Source organism: Theropithecus gelada, chromosome 13 (genome assembly GCF_003255815.1).
Source record: "Theropithecus gelada isolate Dixy chromosome 13, Tgel_1.0, whole genome shotgun sequence".
NCBI lineage: Eukaryota > Metazoa > Chordata > Mammalia > Primates > Cercopithecidae > Theropithecus > Theropithecus gelada.
In genome coordinates this window covers 49,536,297-49,556,869 of record NC_037681.1, presented here as the reverse complement: position 1 = coordinate 49,556,869, position 20,573 = coordinate 49,536,297, and the positions used below count along the sequence as shown (strand labels likewise).

Sequence of the window (20,573 nt, the reverse complement as noted above, 5' to 3'; positions counted from 1 at the left end):
ACCACACTCCAGCCTGGGCAACAGAGTGAGACTCCATCTCACAAAAAAAAAAAAAAAAAAAAAGTTTATTCTCTAATGCTCAATAAAAGTATATTTTTAAGGTACTAGTGTTAACCTGTATAAATATTACTAAAGCTTTTTTAGTTTTAGAGAAAACAGGGAAGTACTGATATTTCCACCTCATGTCTGCAGAGCGCCTTGTGTATAACCATACCTGCTGTATAATTCCCAGGGCTCAGATTGTTTTCTCCTTCCCTTGCTTCTCTGTATCATGTTCTTCCACTCACCAGCATCTCGACACTGATTTGGATACCTCTCTCCCTTCAGAATCCTTTATTTCCTGGTTGTTTCTTCTTAGCAGCTTCTTCCATTCTGCCTAGGAACTCTTGAATATCTTCAATAAACTGGGAGCATAAACTGACTGCCCTTAAATTCTTTCAGCTACTCAAGCAAGAAGACCAATTTCAAAATTCTCAAAATTGGTGATGGTTTTGAGGAAGGGAGAAAAACAGCCCCACCCAACCCTCTCAACAGTACCTAACAGTCCTTAGGACCAGCCAGGCTTCTCCTGTGAAATTTCAGACCTCTGCGAAGCTTGCCAATACCTTCATGCCAGAAGGTAAACAAATGACCTGCCTGTCCCCGGTGGGACATCAAGTTCTAGCCTTTGGGCTCTAATTTCTGGTGGCTGCTAGGGTCCCACTACTTAAGCAAGCATGTGTACCTCCCTAAGCAGCTAAGCCTTTTCCCCCAGGGTATTATTCATAGATTAACCGGCAGCATTTTAAAAAAAGAACCTCTAAACCCAATCAGTCTGGAAGAGCCTCATATTGCTCTAAAGTGAAAAAGCTTCAGAAAACCACTGGGGAGTAGTAAAGTGGGTCTGGGGGAGATGAACAAAAATGAAAAAGAGCAAAGGGCATTCTCTCTACAACAAAACAAAACAACAAAAGGCTTTTGTGAGCAATATACTCTTAAGAGGAATTGGGAGCATTTTTCAAAATAACTGGTAAGATTACACCTTACATTTCTTTCATGTATCACTGGCAATATTAAATCAAATCTCTGATTACTTAAGGAGAGTTTAAAAGCAATCCGCCCTACTTAATGAAAAGACAATATGTAAATTCCTCTAACTTTTATTAACAGTTCTAACCTCTACGAAGATAAAATATATGCAGTGCACTAGTTTTAGTCACTGATGACATTTTTAATTGCACTTGCAAAGGAGGGAGGAAGAACTCTTCTCAATACACTCATCACACCTTTTCTCCTACGTGTTAAAACTCTACCAAGCGATGCAAAAGATACAGCACTCCACTTTTCTTTCTTCACAGAATCCCATCATGTTCATCTTGAAAGGCGTTTTTCTAAATCTTCTTAATACTTACTTGGCAAAAGCATTTCTTCTGTTAATCTCCTTTTGGGAAGAAGCAGAAGTTGTGCTGAAACTTCTCCTAAAACCTAAATATGAAAGTTGGGGTTAGAAGAAGAAAAATATAAGCTTTCAGTTCTTATTTAAAATGATTTTTTTTTTTTTTTTTTTTTTTGAGACGGAGTCTGGCTCTGTTGCCCAGGCTGGAGTGCAGTGGCCGGATCTCAGCTCACTGCAAGCCCCGCCTCCCGGGTTCACGCCATTCTCCTGCCTCAGCCTCCCGAGTAGCTGGGACTACAGGCGCCCGCCACCTCGCCCGGCTAATTTTTTTTGTATTTTAGTAGAGACGGGGTTTCACCGTGTTAGCCAGGATGGTCTCGATCTCCTGAACTCGTGATCTGCCCGTCTCGGCCTCCCAAAGTGCTGGGATTACAGGCTTGAGCCACCGCGCCCGGCCGATATTTTATCACTTCTTCTATAGATGTTCTATTATATTAAATGTTTCTTTCAAAACAGAAAGCAGGCCGGCACGGTGGCTCACACCTGTAATCCCAGCACTTTGGGAAGCCAAGTGGGAAGACTGCTTGAACTCAGGAGTTCAAGACCAGCCTGGGCAATAGAGTGAGATCCTATCTCATTAAAAAAGAAAAGAAAACAGAGAAGGTAAGTATACAGAATATAATGGTAGTTTAGATTTCTTAACAAATTTTCATCTTTACCTTCATGATCAAACTATACGCATAGATGAATAAGCGAAGAGCATGACATTACATTTGGAGAATTTCATTATAAGATTTCTTAAAAATCAAATAAAATTGAATTACACATTTATAAAGCTAATTATTTTTACTATCAAATATGACAATCTTGATAATCATACAAAAAAGAAAAAGATAAAATGGTTTAAAGATACAATCATTCATAAAACACTGAACAATTAACTTCAGAGCTTTTGATTGTTGGCATCTCCAAATAATACAACAGAAACAAAAACACTTCACAAGAGGTAAATTTTTAAAAAGATGTTTTTAAAAAGAAACAAGATTTCCAGCCTGGCCAGTTACGGCAGACCAGATGTGCTAAATGAATCTTTTGATTGACACAATTTTAGTTTAAAACTATAATTGTTAAAAAATACTATCGAGCTGACACAAAAGGCACAATTTCAAAGAGGCTGAAAACAAAAAAGAGAAACCATCAGAGTCCCCCAACCACCAAAGTAATTGACCATCTTATACCAGTAGGCTTTCCACTGAATTCCAGAGGACCTGGGCTTTCACCTTACTGGCTGCACAGGAGACAGGGAAGGAAATAAAGCCTAGGGCCTCCAAATGGAGTCTCACAAAAAATTCTTGGTTAAAGTGAGGATCCCAAACAGCTCACTGTCAGTGCAAGGTGAAATGAGAAACAAAACGAAACACCATTCAGATTAAGACAAAGGAAAGTCACTTATGTCAACCTTAATCCTCAGTAAGAGACAAAATTTTCTCCCCTCAGAATTTGTTACCATGAATGAAATTCATGTTATCTGCAAAAATATGTTGCAGAGACTATAAATTAAAGTGTCCCAGGTTGGCAGTGCCTCCAGGCAACTGGCACAGGTAGATATAATCTTGTCTGGAGGCATCTACGCAGGCCTCAAAGAATTTTTATATATAAAATTCTGAGTAAAACAAGCATCTCACAAGAATAAATTACAAAACTCACAAGGAAAGAAGGCAAACCATAAGTTAGTCTCAACAGAAACAGATGGCAGAATCCGACTCACAAAGGCTTTAGATACTGAATTATTTAACACAAAATAAAAGATAATACTTTAAATATTTAAAGACATAAAAGAAAAATTTGAAAATATGGGGAAAGAATTGCAATGGTAAGTCACAAGCAGATTTGAAAAAAGGAAAAAAAAGACAATCTTTATAATTTTAAAACTTTATGGCTGGATTAAGCAGCAGAATAAACATAGCTGAAGAGAGAATCAGGAAACAGAATGATGGGTCTGAAGATATCCAAAATATAGTCTAGAGTGACAAGTTGTGAGAAATATGAGACAGCATGGGAAAGCAAATGAGAAGGTCCAACATACTGCTAAACAGAGTTTCAGAAGGAGCTAAGAAAGATAATAAAGGAGAAACTATTTTAAAATTATAAGAATTGTAAATAATTGATCAACTCCCAGATACAGAAAAATCCATAATGCCAAACAAAAAGGATAAACAAAAAGGAATCTCTACCTAGACATATCATAGTGAAACGACTAATATGAATTAGTTAGACTCACAGATGACGTCTCATCAACAATGACAGAAGCCAAAAAACAGCACGATACTGTCAATATGCAAGGGGAAAATATCTTTCAACCTAAAATTCTACACCGAGTAAAATTATCATTGGAAAAGACAAAAAACAAAGAGTTTGCTACCCAATAGACCCTTTCTAAAAGAAATTTTAAAGAATATACATGAAATTTTAAAAATGATCCCAAGTAGAAATTTTGAAGGTTAATGAGTAAAAATACTGGGAAATATGAGACTAATGAGTAAAGATACTGGGAAATATGAGAGTAATGTTACAATATAAAACTACTACAATAATGTCAAATTTATAGGAGAAATAAAATATAAACTGGACAACTCAGTTTCTAATTATTTTCTATTATTTGAGAAAGGATAAAAATCATTAACTTCAGACTTTACCAAGTATTAATGCTAAATTATCTACAGTAATTACTAAGAAGCATCTTCATAGACTATAACTTCTACATAAGTAGAGGGAGTAAACAGAATGAAAAAAAAAAAAAAACAGAGGGTGGGATATATAGCCAGAATAAAGTTGAGAAACAAAAATCACTTATTAAGTACAAAAAAGTGAATAGAAAACAAATAACAAAAATATCATCAGTGTATATCAGTAATTACAATAAATGCAAATGAGTAAGACTCTCAGGTTAAAAGAAAGATTGTCAGACTTTTTTGAAAAAGTAAAACCTGTAGGGACATGGATGCAGCTGGAAACCATCATTCTCAGCAACCTATTGCAAGAACAGAAAACCAAACACCGCATGTTCTCACTCATAGGTGGGAACTGAATGATGAGAACACTTGGACACAGGAAGGGGAACATCACACACCGGGGCCTATTGTGGGGAGCAGGGAGGGGAGAGGAATAGCATTAGGAGATATACCTAATGTAAATGACAAGTTAATGGGTGCAACACACCAACATGGCACATGTATACATATGTAACAAACCTGCATGTTGTGCACATGTACCCTAGAACTTAAAGTATAATAGTAATAATAATAAAAGAAAAACCTAACTATATTCCATTTAGAAATATTCTAAAAACACAAGAACATAGAAAGGTTACAAGTCAATGGACAGAAAAAGATATATTAGGCAAATACTTAACCAAAAGAACGCTGGTATAAGATAAAAAAAATATATTATTACGAAAGCAATACCATTTACATTAATGCCAAACAACTAAATACATAGGTATAAATCTAACAAAATATGTACAAAGTCTATATAAGGAAAACTATAAAACTCTGATGGAAGAAGTCAAAGAAGATATAAATAGGGAGACAGTCCATGTTCATAGGTAAAAAGACTAAATATTAACATGTCAGTTCTTCCCAACTTGATCGATATAGTCAATGCAATCCCAGTTAAAATCCCAGCAAGTTATTTTATGGATATTAACAAACTGATTATGAAGTGTATATACACAGGTGAAAGGCCCAGAATAGCCAACACAACACTGAAGAAGCAGATCAAAACCAGAGGACTGACACTACTCAACCTGAAGAATCACTATTAAGCTACAGTAATCAAGACAGTGTGGTACTGGCAAAAGATGAGACAAATAGATCAATGAAACAGAACAGAGAGCCCAGAAACAGCCCCATATAAATTAGTCAACTGATCTTTGAAAAACGAGCAAAGGCAATTCAATGGAAAAAAAGACAGTCTTTTCAACACATAATACTCCAACAACTGGACATTCTCATGCGGAAAAAAAAAAAAATCTAGATACAGACCTCACATCTTACCCCAAAATTAACTCAAAATGGATCATAGATCTAAGTATAAGACACAAAACTATAAAACTCCTAGAAGATAACACAGGACAAAAATCAGAGTGATCTTGGGTTTGATGATGACTTTTAGATAAAACACCAAAGCACAATTCATGAAATGAAAAACTGATAACTTGGACTTCATTAAAACTAAAAGCTTCTGCTCTGTGAAATACACTGTTATGAGAATGAAAAGACAAGCCACAGACTGGGGGAAAATATTTGCAAAACACATGTCTGATACATGTTTGGTATTCAAAATATACAAAGAACAATAAGAAAATAGCAAACAGAATTTAAAAATGACCGAAAGATGTGAACGGGCACTTCATCAAAAAAGATATAGCATACCATTGTTGGGACATTGTTGTACGCTGTTGAGAATAAGCAGTACTACAGCCATCATGGAAAAACAGGATGGAGGTTCTTCAAAAAACTAAAAATAGAACTATCATAGAATCCAGCAATTCTACTGCTGGTATATATCCAAAAGAAAGGAAATCAGTACATTGAAGAGATAGCCGCACTCTTATGTTTATTGCAGCACGATTCCCAACAGCCAAGATATGGAATCAACCTAAGTGTCCACCAGTGGATGAATGGAGAAAGAAAATATAGTATATGTACACAGTGGAAGAGTATTCCACCATAAAAAGAATGAAATCCTGTCACTTGCAGCAACATGGATGGAACTGGAGGTTAAGTGAAATAAGCCAGGCACAGAAAGACAAATATCACACGTTCTCACTCACGTGCAGGAGCTAAAACAGTGGATCTTGTGAAGGTAGAGTGGAATGATTAACATCAAAGGCTGGGAGGGGTGTGTGGGTGGGAAGGGGGATAAAGAGAGGTTGGCTAATGGGCACAAACATGCAGTTAAATAGAAGGGATAAGTTCTAGTATTCAATAGCACAGGGGGAAAATTATAGTTAATAACTTATTGCATATTTCAAAATAGCTAGGAGAGAAGAATTATAACATTCCCAACACAAAGAAAAGATCGATGTTTGAGGTGATAGATATCCCAATTACCCTGACTTAATGATTACACATTGTATATGTGCATAAAACTATCACATGTACTCCGAAAATATGTACAACTATGATATGTCAATAAAAAATACAAAAAAAGAGATGGCACATAAACATATGAAAAGATAGTCAGCATCTGTTACAGACTGAATTGTGTCCCCCAAAAACTCATATGCTGAAGTCCTAACCTCCTGGCATTTCAGAATGTGACTATATTTGAAGATAATGACGGTAAAATGAGGTCATATGTAATTGGAGGTAATTAAGTTAAATGAGGTCATATGGATGGGCTCTAATCAACGTGACTAGTGTCTTTATGATGAGGAGAGTGGGACACACACACACACAAAATGAAAAAGACCACATGAAGACACCAAAGATAGAAGGCCATCTACAAGGCATGGAGAAAGGCCTCAGAATAAACCAAACCTGCCAACACCTTGATCTCAGACTTGTAGAGCCTCCAGAATTTTGAGAAAATCAATTTTTGTGTTTCAACCACCCAGTCTGTGGTACTTTGTCACAGCATCCCTAGCAACCAACACATCATCAAACATCTTTAGAAAATCCCAAATTAAAACACGAGGGAATTTCAAATTAAAACAACATACCTATTAGAGTGGACCATAAAATTAACCTCAACAATTATTCAAGGATTGGTATTATACAAATCATTCTTTCACAGATGGTTATCCGTGCAAAAGAAAGAAAGAAATTAGATCCTTACCACACACAAAATCAATTCTGAGTAAACTGACAAATGGGAAACACAAAAATATAAATCTTTTAGAAAACAACAACATAAAATATCTTCATAATTTCAATTTTAAGAAAAGATTTCTTAAAACAAAAAGGGCAAACCATAACATGTTTTGCTATTTTGACTACAAAAAATTAAGGAGTTCTGCTAACCTAAAGACACCAAAAATAATAAATAAAAAGATTAAAAGACAAGTAACAACCTGGGCAAGATATTTGCCACACATGAAATTCACAAAATGTTTGTCCCCAAAATACACAAAGCCGCCTACAAATCAATAAGATAAAGACAAACCACCCTCTGAAAATGGGCAAGAAACTTTAACAGGTACTTCATAATACAGGAAAGGCATATGGCCTATAAGCATGAAAATAGGCTCATCCTCATTTGTAATCTAGAAAACACAAATTAAAACCGTAATGAAATACCATTTAAGCCCTTCAGATAGGCAAAGACTTCTAAATCAAACAAGGTAAGTACTAATGAGTTGAGGAGCAGCAGAGGCTCCGGTTCATCGCAGATACAGTATGCAATACAGACAGACAGGCATTACCTAGGAAGGTGGAGGGCATAGGTATCCCATGCCTGGCAATGCTAGAGAAACTTCAAGTGTGCACAAGAATATAGTTTGTAATAGAAAAGAAACAGGATTTAACCCAAATAACCATCAATTATGGAATGAATATTTCAATGGAATGCTAAATAACAAAATAGCAAACAACCAAAACTAAAAGCTTATTATTTATTGATATATCTATATATGGGTGATAAAAATAAAGAGAATCAAGGGAATAATTAATGTGCAATTCAAGACTCCTCCACACCTGAGGATGGGGTATATGAAGAGGGAGGCAGATGAGATGATGAGGTACTCAGGGGCTTCTACAGATCAGGTCATCTTCTTCTTCAGCCACGGGATAGGTAACAGATGTCTGCTCTATTATTACACAAACTATACAAATACAGTTGATAGACCCTTTTGTATACATATATACCTCACAATAAAAATTTTTCAATAAATGAAAGCAAAGAAATAATGATTAGGACCACAAAACTGTGTAGTCTTACCAGGATAAGAATGATTCTGTTTATTTGAAGAAATTTCTGAAAGGGTATCCAGGGAATCTGTTACTCTATGAATAAAACAAAGCACACCTCGTTAGAAGTAGCTGGTTTTCAGGTTTAAGACTGGCTATCAACTAAGTTTTTCACCCCAATTGTAGTCATTCATTAGACAAATATTTATTGAGTGTCCATTATAAGCCAGGAATGAGCTTCCATCTGGCATGGAAGAAAAACAATAATTAAATAGAAGAGGTTCTCACTATCCAAAGATAATTAGTGTAGAAAAAAATTCAAGTGAATTCACCTAAAATATGGACCTGAATTTATTTCTTTGTAACTTCATCTTCAAAGGTGAAACTAAAAATATGAAAATATGTTTATTTTATATTAAACTTAACAAATGTTAGATTAATACTGTGAAAAAGGCACTAATTCTTAAATTGAAAGAAAAATACATTGGCTGAGTTTGTGTGAGTGATTTTTCTGGTAAAACTATATGACTAATACAATTCAACATCTTTTACTTTATATTTGACTCTAAGCCACAATCATAAAGGTCACTTTCCCGATGGGTTTTCCTTCATTTTATGATATTCAAATCATTCTTTATTTTTAAAAAGTCAATCCTGACACGCTCATTTTCTTTCAACTGTTTAGTGACCTAAACCTGGAAAGCCGTCATTTGTCAATCACTTCCTCCAGCATATCTTATTACCATCAAGAAATCCTGCAACTCTTGCAATATTTGCAATTTCACGTTACAATTCACAGGCATCATTTTTACATGATATACAACATACCACAATGAGAGACTGATGGACACAAAGAATATGATTTTATGAAGAGGACGGATATTTGAATGAAGCAGTAACAGACAGTTGAGAGGGAGTGAATTCTAGAAGTAATCAGTTCATTAGTAGTAAGTGCCTAATAATAGTAAGAACTAAGAAAGTGAACACTATGCTAATGAAGATCACTTGAGCAATGTGTGTGTGTGTGTGTGTGTGTGTGTGTGTGTGTTTGTGTGTCTGTATGTGTGATTAACCTCGTGAGTTTTCTCAGAGTTTCTGTAAGGAAGTTTTGACTGAGTCATATATTAGCCAAAGAAAAGGTATTAACTAGGTGAAAGTTGGGCAATAGTAAGTGGGTGTAGAAAGCCATCCAAGCAGAAAAAAATAATGTGTGCAAACATTCTGGGATAGTCCCTGGCTTAAAATTCTTCCATTTTGAAGATCAGTGGTATCTTTCTAGAGTTCCAAAGCTGGTTCAGATTAGAAACTCCTCAAAATCAGGGACCATGTCTGTTTTATTTGCTTATAGAATGCCTAGCACAGCATAAGTGCTAAAAGACACTTAATAGTATTTGATGATGATGAATGAGACAATCAGAAGATGACAGGAAGACAGCTGGATTGAGATAGCAGTTCATTTAGAGACAGCCCTATTTTTTTTTAAGCAGAGGGGGCTGCTTTTAAATGCACCACCTTAAAGAAAACCAAATAGAAGGCAATCAAAAAAAAAAAAAAAAGTAAAAAACGTGTGCTGCAGAAACAAAGCAAGAAAGATGAAACCATGAGAAAGTGGCTTTACAATGTAAAGGAGGAGGAAAAAGCTGTTACAGCATAAAACCACTGAACCAGGAATCAGATTGGATCAATATTTACTGTGCCTAAAATATGCCAAACTATGTACTCTGGGTAATCAAACATGACAAGCAGAATCCCAGTCCTCATGACTAGGAGACAGACAAAATTTCTAAGAGACTGCTGCAATGTTTTGATGAAGATATGCCCAAAGTAACATGAGAACACAGAAGACTGACTGGTGACTCAGCATGGATTTTACTCCCAAACCAATTATTTACAAGATATATGCCCTGAAGAAGGTCCCTGAAGCTCTTCTAACCATTATAGGGTTATGGTTAAGGGCATGCATGCTGATACCAGACTACATGGGTTCCAATCCCCAGCTGGGAGCACAGCACACGTCACCTCTTGTGACTTACTTTCCTCATCTATGGAACATGGTGCCTGCACTACAGGGTTACTGGAGAGCAGTAAACAGGTTAATATATGAAGAGTCCTGCAAACAGACCCCAGCATGTATGAGCACTATTCGTAGTTACTACTTCCTTTTCTTCATTTATAAAATAAATACAAAAAAAAAAAAAAAAGAACAAACCAACTAAAAGCAAGGGCTTACAAAAAAAAATTACAAAATAACATACCCAGGCTGAGTCCAGCTCCTCGCCTAATTAGTTGTATGACTTCAGCTAAATCACTTATCTCTTTGAAACCTGTTTCTTCATTTGCAAAATGGGAATGATCCTAATAGCTTACAGCTCACAGGGTCTGGGGGAATTAATGAGGTATGCATCTAAAGTACACTGTACAGAGCCTACCCACTTACTAAATGCTCAACAAATATTTGTGATAGTTATTATTCTCCAGCTTACCTGATCAGTATTTATTAAGATCAAATGAAACAACATTTAAGTGAAGATACTTTATAAACGACAAAACACTGTATGTTAAATTCTGTATCACCATAAATAAGAAGAAAATTACATCAAGTATATCACAGAAGGAAATTAATACTAAACAAATATGTAATGATTCACTAAGAAAAAGAAACCGAGGGAGAAATGGATGTAAAAACTTCAATTTGCCAGGAGATAGTCACAACAGTCTAGTTGTGAGGGAAAACCAGACAAGACTCCCAGATTGCGATCGTAGTTCTAGTCTCATGAATGTGATGATGCCATATATGTTATCTCTCATTTAAAGATTAGTCCCATTTCCCATCCACTCAAAGGCATACCAACCGATTTCTTCCAGAGCATAAGAGAAGCCATTTCACATAATGATATCTGGAATTTTATGAGGACTTTGTTTCTGCTCAACTTATTTTTTAAAACCAGATGAGGTGGTATGAAAGATACTATCTTAAGAAGAAACACCAAGGAGGTATATTATATAAAAATCCTTGAAGCTTCACTTCCCCCAAAGATCTACTGCCTATCTATTTTTGAAAACTAAAGAAATCAGAGGAAAAAGCCATTTTGGTTCCATTAGGTTTGCAGGAGAATGAATGGGGTGCCTGCTGGCAGGAAATTTAATGTAGTTAGGATGTGACTGAAGCAATCAGAGAGCATTTTTACTTTTGTTTGCATGACAGATTAAGCTTGCTGCTCTCACTGTTCTTAGCTCCAAACGCCACTTCTAATAGCCTACACATACTCATAGGGTTTGCAAATGAGGAATAAAGGAGGTTTTTAAAATTGCAAATCCTCAGCAAAGCAAATTTAGCTTTCCATGAGCCTTCTCTCTGAAGGTGGTTGGTTAACCCCTTGAAAGAAGACATGAGCCACGATCAGAGCATGTCTTTAATATAAAATTAGTGTCTCTATTAACCACTGCAAATTACAAAAAGTTTATGTAAATAAACATAAATTTCATTCTCTCACCTTTGCACCCTGGATGGGGGAGCAAATATTCCATATCTTGGAGAACAACTAAAATACTGCACACCTCCAACTGAACCATCATTCTTGCCATGGGGTTTTTCAAGCTCTATACCATACCAATATCCTAGAACATGAATATTGCATTTTAAAAGCATCTGTACTTTATCCAAAACTGTTATGCTACTATATAAAACCAAAGTCTAGGTGGTTTAACATTTCCATAAATGACCAAAATGAGGGAAGATCATGATACTCATTAAGATTTCAAATGATAAAATTGTAAACTCTGAAAATTCGAAAAGTGAACAGGCAAAACATTTTACAAGTATAATTGCAGAGTAGTACATTAAAGGAGGAAAATAAAATGCACAAACACAAATTTGGCAAGAATTGGCAACTGTGCAAACAGTATATGACCAAAATATATCTAAAAGCTGCAATGAAAAACTCTTCTTGACTCGGTAATATAGTGTGTTTCAGTGAAAGAAGTGAAACATAATATTGAGATTTAAAAATCATAAAATGAACATGCAATCTTTTCATCTTACTCACCTAACATTAGAACACCACAAACAGTGCTCAAATATTTAAAGAACAAAAATATTATAGAAAATACCACTAGACATCATGGTGAGTGCTTTTTCTTTTCTTTTTTCTACCCAAGATAAAAAGAAAAATCTTTTTTTACCTAAATGAAAAGGTTTAGGTTAGCTAATATAATTATTTTAAAGACTTTTTGTATTTAAAAGGACCTACTACTCTGAAGGAAATAACAGGATTTCCTTTTCTAGAGAGCCTAAACTTAAAGTAGCAAGGTTGCTTTAAATGTGGTTTTACCCAATATAAGGTAAATGGACACATAATCCTAAAATAAGGATTTTCGAATTGAGGGTGCCTCAAGACCAATTAAAAGTATCTAATAGTCCATTTATTTGTGATTTAAAAGGAGCATACAGTAGTAATTGTATTTGGTCTCTTATAATCAATATCGAGTAAAAAATAGGGCATAGATATCAAGAAACTTATTACAAATTACAAAAATAGTGTTTCTTCCAGATTACTAGTTCAAAGAGTTAATTATATGCCTTCTAAAAAACCAACTCACAAGTTCTTAATGCCTTCTAAAAAAACCAATTCACAAGTTCTTAATTTTTTTCCTCTATGTATAAAAAGATGATACCTGAGTCCATTTCCTAATATGTAATACAAGTAATGTCTACAAAACTATTGTTAAGCCACACTAACGCTCTGAAAATAGGTCATCACATTTCCGAATGTCCTAAACCAGGTTAGTCTGGTTGCCACTGTTACTTCTCAGTGCTATAGTTACAATTTTCCAAGTTTTACTTGCTTCTGCCTTTTATGCTTTCCTATTTTTGCATTTTCCCATTTTAATTGACCATATAATTACTAATGTTAACCATGTAACTCTTGGAAACGTGTAACATACAGTAGAAATACATATGGCAAGTGTTAACGATAAAGACTACAGCTTGGCAGTGGTGTGGTATGGATATCTTCCCAATTAAATGTTAATTTTCTTTCCAAGGTGTCGCTGATAAAAAATGCTGATGAGACTAAATACGACCTCTCTCAAATCTAGATCTTACAACCTCCAAATACTGAAGATACTACCACTGTTCCGCAGCAGTGATTTATTTTTGATGCAACTACTTCCTTACAGGACAGAACGTTTTTAACAAAAAAGTTTCCACCTTTTCTAATATTTGCTTACTACTTCCCAAATTTCTAAATGCTTTACATTATGAATTTAAAAATGGAAATCAACCTAAAATGAAGAATTATATCCAGAGAATCAAACCATTCTACCTTGGTTTAATATCATCAGAGAAAGGGAACTCAAAAGATATGGTAATTGTAAAAAAATAACCTACCTGTGGGATTAAGTTTTTATTTGAATGCCATATTAAGTATATCCTAACTAATCTCAATTACTACCTGGAGGCCTAAGAAAGTCATGAATTATAAAACACCTAACTCAAATCAAGCAGCTGGCTTGCAATTAATTGTAAGTGGTATAAGTGAAACAAGACTGTGTTGGGAGACAGTCACCTACGGTCCTGTCATGTTTCCACATGCCTTACTGGTAGACTACTTTTGTTCTAGACTACCTTTTCATAAACGTCTGTGTAGGGGACAGCCCTGGAGGATAGAGATAGCATCTCCCACCAGAGCAAATGGCAGGCATGGGTACAATAAGTTCAGTTTAAAGATTCAGTTTCCCTAAGTTCTGGGGTCCTCTCCTGGAACAAAAAAACACTGGCTGTGCAGGTGACACCTGGCTCACTCGCTCTCACCCTGTGAGAATTGGCACTAAGGGAATAGTTCAAGAAAATGCCGATACTCTGGCTACTGCTATGACTGAGTACTAGAGTGCTTTGTCTCAAACTTGTGATGACTCTAGTACTCACAATATCTTCCACCAACATCTATGAAACTGTGGCAGGCGAATTTGTTAGCTTGCAAGTAGGGCAAAATCTCAGATCCCTCATAGTTCTTGGCTAAATGCTACAAACTTTTTTTTAAAAATCAATGTTCTAGATAACCTTTTCCTAAAATACTGCAATGCCACCATGTGTTAAAATAGTATATTGCTATTTAAAATATACAAACTTGTTTTCGTTCAACCGACTTCTGTTTAAAATTATTAATCTCTGACAATACAAAACAAAGTAATCCGGCCGGGCACGGTGGCTCACACCTGTAATCCCAGCACTTTGGGAGGCCGAGGCGGGCAGATCACCTGAGTTTGGGAGTTTGAGTCCAGCCTGTCCAACATGGAGAAATCCCATCTCTACTAAAAATACAAAATTAGCTGGGCGTGGTGGCACATGCCTGTAATCCCAGCTACTCGGGAGGCTGAGGCAGGAGAATCACTTGAACCCAGGAGGCAGAGGTTGCAGTGAGCCGAAATCATGCCATTGCGCTCCAGCCTGGGCAATGAGAGCAAAGCTCCATCTCAAAAAAAAAAAAAAAAAAATAGAAAGTAATCTTTACTTTTGGAAACACAATGTTAAGTATAGATTGGAATGAATATATAAATACACAAACATGTATTTTTAAGAGCCCCCCAAAAAAATGTATTTTGAGCCCTTTTGTGTGCTTTTCTCTGCAAGCCACTCTGATAAAAAGGTATACAGTTAACTCATTATTTACTACTTATTTTAAAGACTATCCTTAGCAAAAATCTAATCCTAAAATGTTTGCCTGTCACTTAGCACACCCAGCAATCAGTAGGAGTAAAACTGGAGAATGACAACTAATTTTTAACACTGACCATTTAAAACACAAGTGGCAAGAAAAAAATGTATGGGTAACCATCCACCTGAGTAAACACAGTCTGAGTGTTCATCATCGTTTCACATTTTCTGTGCTATAGCTGCCATCCATAAAAACTGTTCATCAAGATTTCTCTACAATTAAATTCTATTTACATGTAAAATTTTAAACCTTTTGTATTCTAAAGAATTCAAGTTAAGCAAATACGCAGATGAGTTACCTGGAGCGAAGTTTGTTGTCCCAAAGAACCTAATGGTGCCCAGTCTCTGTCCTACCACTAGCACTCTCTCTCCGAGGCGGAGTTCCCCCTCACAACGGCTATTATTTGCTGTAGATGTTGCTGAGGAATTCAAACCTGTTCAAGTCAGGGAGGGACACAGGGGCAGGGCAGGAAAACAGGAGAAAAAACAAAGGGAGAAAAACTCAAAAAGCACATTAGCCAAAAAAATCACACTAGGTATTCTAACTAGTCTAATTAGTTGGTGATTTTGATATCTGATGCCTTTCATCACATAAGTCATCTACAGTCGTGTTTCTCACGTGTGAGGTCAAGTTACTCAAAGGAAACGTGAAGAGTTTCCTGGGAAAATTACTGCCATGGGAAATTCACAAAACCTTATCCCTGGTAAAGTACCAACTCTGCCAATATTGCCTGCAGCATTTCTACTAGAAGAGGGGTCACAGCAAACTGTTTCTGCAAAGAGCTGGACAGTAAATATGTTAGGATTTGCTAGCCATACCTCTGCCACAACTATTGAACTCTGCCGTTGCAGCATGGAAGTAAATACAAACAATACATTTTTTTTAAATGTGCATGGCTAGATTCCAAAGAACTTTACAAAAACAAGTGGTAGGTCAGATTTGGCCTATGGGCCATAGTTTGCCAATTTCTATTCTACTAAAATACTAGAATTATATTATTAATAGTTCACTTAGACTCAGTGTAAATTATATAAAAAGTCATGTGATTTGACTTTTTCTTTCTTTTAAGAAACAGGGTCTCGCTGTGTTGACCAAGCTGGTCTCAAACTCCTGGGCTCAAGTGATCCTCCCACCTCAGCTTCCCAAAGTTCTAGGATAACAGGCATGAGCCACTGTGACTAGCCAAAGGTAGCACGATTTGAAGGTGAAATTGCTATACGGTCCCAATTATCCTAAATTGATTTTGTTATTAAGAACAAAACCACTGCCCTCTCAACTTGATTCATTCAAAACTAAACCTTGAAACGCCCACTATTAAATATAGAAGTCCTAGAGAAATACGATCTAGAAAGCTGTTCAAATATAACAGCTGAACGAGAAGAGGTGGGTGCTTGAGCCTTGTCCCGTCACTACATAAACAGAGATTTGAAGAGCTGCCATCTGAGAGGGAGTAGAGAACTCTGGAGGAGGGCATGGGATGAGGATAAGTCATATTGTGAAAAAAGAAGAGACCAAAAACACAGCAACTAAACAAGGAACATAAACCCATGGAGAAGGTCTGGATTATGCAAGTTCTAGGCCCTCATCATAACTAATATTCTACAGCATTTCATAGTTTATAAAGTGCTTTTCCTAAAAATTATACTGAAAAATAAGATACAAACTCAGGAATTAACTAAGACACACTGTCAACAAACAGCCAGTAAGTGGTACACCTAGATTAAAACCAAGACTCAGTGACCAGAAATCCTCAGACCCGTCCCCTTGTTGCCTGTAGACAATGAACCAAAGATGGCAAGTTCAAAAGTGGGACACAGGCTAGGCATGATGGCTCACGCCTGTAAATCCCAGCACTTTGGGAGGCCAAGGTGGGAGGATCACGTGGGTCCAGGAGTAGAAGGCCGCAGTAGCTATGATTGCAACACTGCACTCCACCTGGGTGACAGAGCAAGACCTTGTCTTTAATAAAAGAAAAAAAAAAAAGTAAAAAACTATGGGATATGATGAGGCTGAGGTCCCTACCTTTCCCATTTCCCAAATCCTTTATTTCTATTCTTCTTTCTCTAATTTTTTAACCTAACTTTCCATTATTGTTCGTTCTCTGCAGTCTACATCTCCCTCAAATGCAAATCTACAGAAAAAGTGGAATATCTACTCACTCGAGAAACATGTTTTAAGTAAATGTCTCTGGGGTTCCCAACACAGACTTTCCCATATCTCCCATTCTCTGCCCATCTCCCTCTTTGAAAGGTCCTCTTTCTCACTCTGATAACTCTCTTCATCTTCACTATTAAGTCAACATAACCCTCAAATTTATTTTTTAAAAGGTAAATATATAGGCATGTTAGACTACTTTGTTTAGAAGGTTAAAAAAATTCCATACCCACATACAAATTTTAAAATCAAATAAATGTCAAAAGTGCAAATGCCAAATGAAGGGGGCCTTAAAACGTGAATGAAATTCGGACAAACAGGACGGCTGTGTCAGCACTGTACCTTCTCACCTCTGCTCCTCACAACATAAAGACAACAAACTGGTGGGGGTATGGAGAGAGGAAGCCATTTAGAGAATAAATACTCCAGGCAAACAACTTCAGGCAAAACTTTCAGGTTCTCTACTTTTAGGGTCCCAATGTTTAGGCTTATTATGTCAATGTTATTGTTGAGAGTTTGGGAGGTTTTTTCCCATCGAGTATTTTTTTAAAAATCTGTCATGAACATTTTCCATAATAAAATGTTGGTTCAGTACAAGTACTATTAATAGAAGTACTAAAAAAAGACTCTGGTAATAAAGGGGCTCATGAAGAACAATTTTTGCCAGGATGGCTTTTGCCTTTCCGGACAAGTTCACTGTATAGGCAGCAAATAAGTGAACTGCAACAGACAAAATCTATGTCATTTCAAAAGGAAGTCTGATAAAGTGTTTTACGTATCTTTACAAATAACTGAAGAAATGTGGACTGAGTGAGATTATGCAGGTTCACGGCTAGTTAAAAAAGCTGTCTCAGAACTGGCTGGTATTGCCATCCTGGGAGAGGACCTCTGACCTTCTCCTAGGTTTTAAGCAAACATAGTTTTGAAACAACCACTTGAATAAAAACAGAGAACACATGCTTTTTAAATATGAAGATGACACAAAGTCCTATGAAGAGGCTAAATTCAGATGAGGTGAAACCACTAAGAATGAATTACATGAAAATAAATGCAAAGTCTTATATCTGACACAGCAAAACGAAGAGACCTTAAGGCTTAAGGCTCAGGGGGAGGCGGGGGAAGAGTAAAAGTAGTTCAATCTGATTGAAGTAAAGGGTTCCTTCTACACATTTAAAAAGAGCAAATCTACTTACAAACAAACCAAGATAAAAAACACCAAGAAAGCCTGGTTGAAAAAGCCATAGATACCAGCACTGGCTCTGGATGAAAGGGAAGGGCTTTTGCTCATTGTCTTCTTGTTACTGCTGATTGCATTCTGTTTCTTGGGGTAGCTCTGTCTGTGTTCCAAAGAAGATGTAGAGGAGCAGCTGCTGACAGATCCAAGCAAGGCGACTGCAACAGATAAAGAAAAAGAACGTGTCAAACTGTGGAAAATAAGATGTGGACCAAGAAGCAGCTCGTCGAGGCAAATCTTTCTGAAACCCTTCATTTAACTTCCTCAATTATGGATTATCTAGTGTCAAATTAAATGCCTGATTTCATCCAAATAGCAACTGTAGTTTATCTATAAAAGATTTTATAACACAAGCAATAATATTTTAAGGATTCCCACAGTAAGATCACAATCTTATATAAGAGGTGTCACCACATCAATTGATGTAAACTGACTACTTAATCTAATGACCATCACTCACCTCTCACCTTAGATGACAGAGTTCCATCTTATTTATACAAAAATTAAACATGATATTAGTATGTTTTAAGGCAACAAAAGCTTAATATTAAGATGTTTTGAGTTAAACCAGGAGGCAAGTAGGAATACTCATGCTCAATTCATCTAATGATTTCATAGCTAAAGGCAAATGAAACGTTTGTGTAGAGCTATCTATATTATGGAATTTCCTTTTATTTTCTTAAATCTAGTCCAGTAGTTATCTAATTTAAGTAAGACAAAAGAATCATAGTACAGTGTTTTACACACACAAAATATAATGTATATAGCTTGGTATGAGCTGCTTCAGTGATTTCCAAGTTTAGTTTTTACTATAATTTCTCCCTTACCAACTTTAAAACTTAACCTCCATATAAACTGTTTTCCGACTATTAAAGTTCCATCAAAAGTTCAATTTTGAGAAACAGAGGTTACAAGGTATATTACCGTCTTTCTCTGTCACAGTTTTCAGTTCTTCCCCAGGAGGTAATGAAAGTGTTGACTCAGAAGCACTATCTTTTTTTGATGTCATTAATCCTTGGACGCAAAAATGAAACACTTTCAGCAAGAATTTTAACATTAAAATTTTAACATTAAGAATTTTAACATTAAACATAAAATGTATTTTTTAAAGTACATGCATCCCTCATTATCTAAGTCTTACTCACTTCTGAAAACATACTGGATAACAACTGCACAGACATATGAGGACATGTTTTAGTATAAGTACTAGCATATGAGAAGGAGACAATAACAGTGGCTACAAAGATAAATTCATGTCTCATCAAGATGATCACATTCTGAGATGGGTCCTGAGGGACAGGTCAGATTTCTTCCTGAGAATACTGGCCATATGGTGAGGAAGAGCTGAGGGCAGGCATTCTGGATGGACAAAAAGAAAATCTTAAGGAAAGACACAGAAAATGGTGAGCAGCTTGGCTGGACTGGAGTACTTCCGGAATGTAGGAGAAGCCAGACTAGACAGACAGGTCACAGTAACACCTCAGAGGGGGTGACAGTGCCCCGCTAAGGACTAAGAACTCTTCTGCAAAGAAGGAGCCTCTGCTGGGCTTTGAAAAGGAACACTGGCATGAACAGAGTCTAGTTAAATAACACTCTCCTGACAGCAGGGCTGCAACGAAACCACAGCGGGAGAGGCTGGAAGCAGGGACCAGTCAGACGTTATTAGCATAGTCCAGCCATTAGAGCCTGAACTCCAACAGCAGAAACTGAATGAAGAGGGTAGAGAGGAGACATTTTATGAAGGCAACCTGAAGAGGACATTTTTATTTTTCATTATATTTTTCAGTTATAAAATATTTAAAGTTTTTATACAAATAATACAAGGAGATTCCTTGTACACTTTGGGTTTCCTCCAAAGGTAATATTTTGCAAAATTATGGCATAATAAGTATAATATGTCAACCAGGATATTGGCAGTGATACAATTCACCAGTCTTAGATTTCCACAATTCTGCTTGTACTTATTTGTGTGTGTGTGTGTGTGTATATATATATATATATATAACACACATGGGTGTATCTTTGCTTCTTTTTCATATCTTCTATTTCTTGGCTGAAACTTTCTTTTCATTTGTGTCAATAGTGTTCACGTATGATTTTTTCTTTTTTTTTTTTTTTTAAAGAAACAGTGTCTTGTTCTGTTAGCCAGGCTGTAGTGCAGTGGCACAATCATAGCCCATTGC

The 20,573-nt window shown here is 36.2% G+C and overlaps 1 protein-coding gene across 3 annotated transcripts in view; it reads right to left on the bottom strand.

The window, feature by feature from the left end:
• Nucleotides 1–20,573, bottom strand: part of CLIP4 (CAP-Gly domain containing linker protein family member 4) — a 70,352-nt gene that overhangs the window by 8,678 nt on the left and 41,101 nt on the right. For all 3 annotated transcript variants that reach the window (XM_025354541.1, XM_025354539.1, XM_025354540.1), the window contains exons 10-15: nucleotides 19,315–19,404; nucleotides 18,405–18,548; nucleotides 15,301–15,435; nucleotides 11,781–11,904; nucleotides 8,318–8,382; nucleotides 1,392–1,464 (exon numbers count right to left, since the gene is read on the bottom strand). In XM_025354541.1, the coding sequence (XP_025210326.1) occupies nucleotides 1,392–1,464; nucleotides 8,318–8,382; nucleotides 11,781–11,904; nucleotides 15,301–15,435; nucleotides 18,405–18,548; nucleotides 19,315–19,404 (631 nt within the window). The remainder of the gene's footprint in view (nucleotides 1–1,391; nucleotides 1,465–8,317; nucleotides 8,383–11,780; nucleotides 11,905–15,300; nucleotides 15,436–18,404; nucleotides 18,549–19,314; nucleotides 19,405–20,573) is intronic.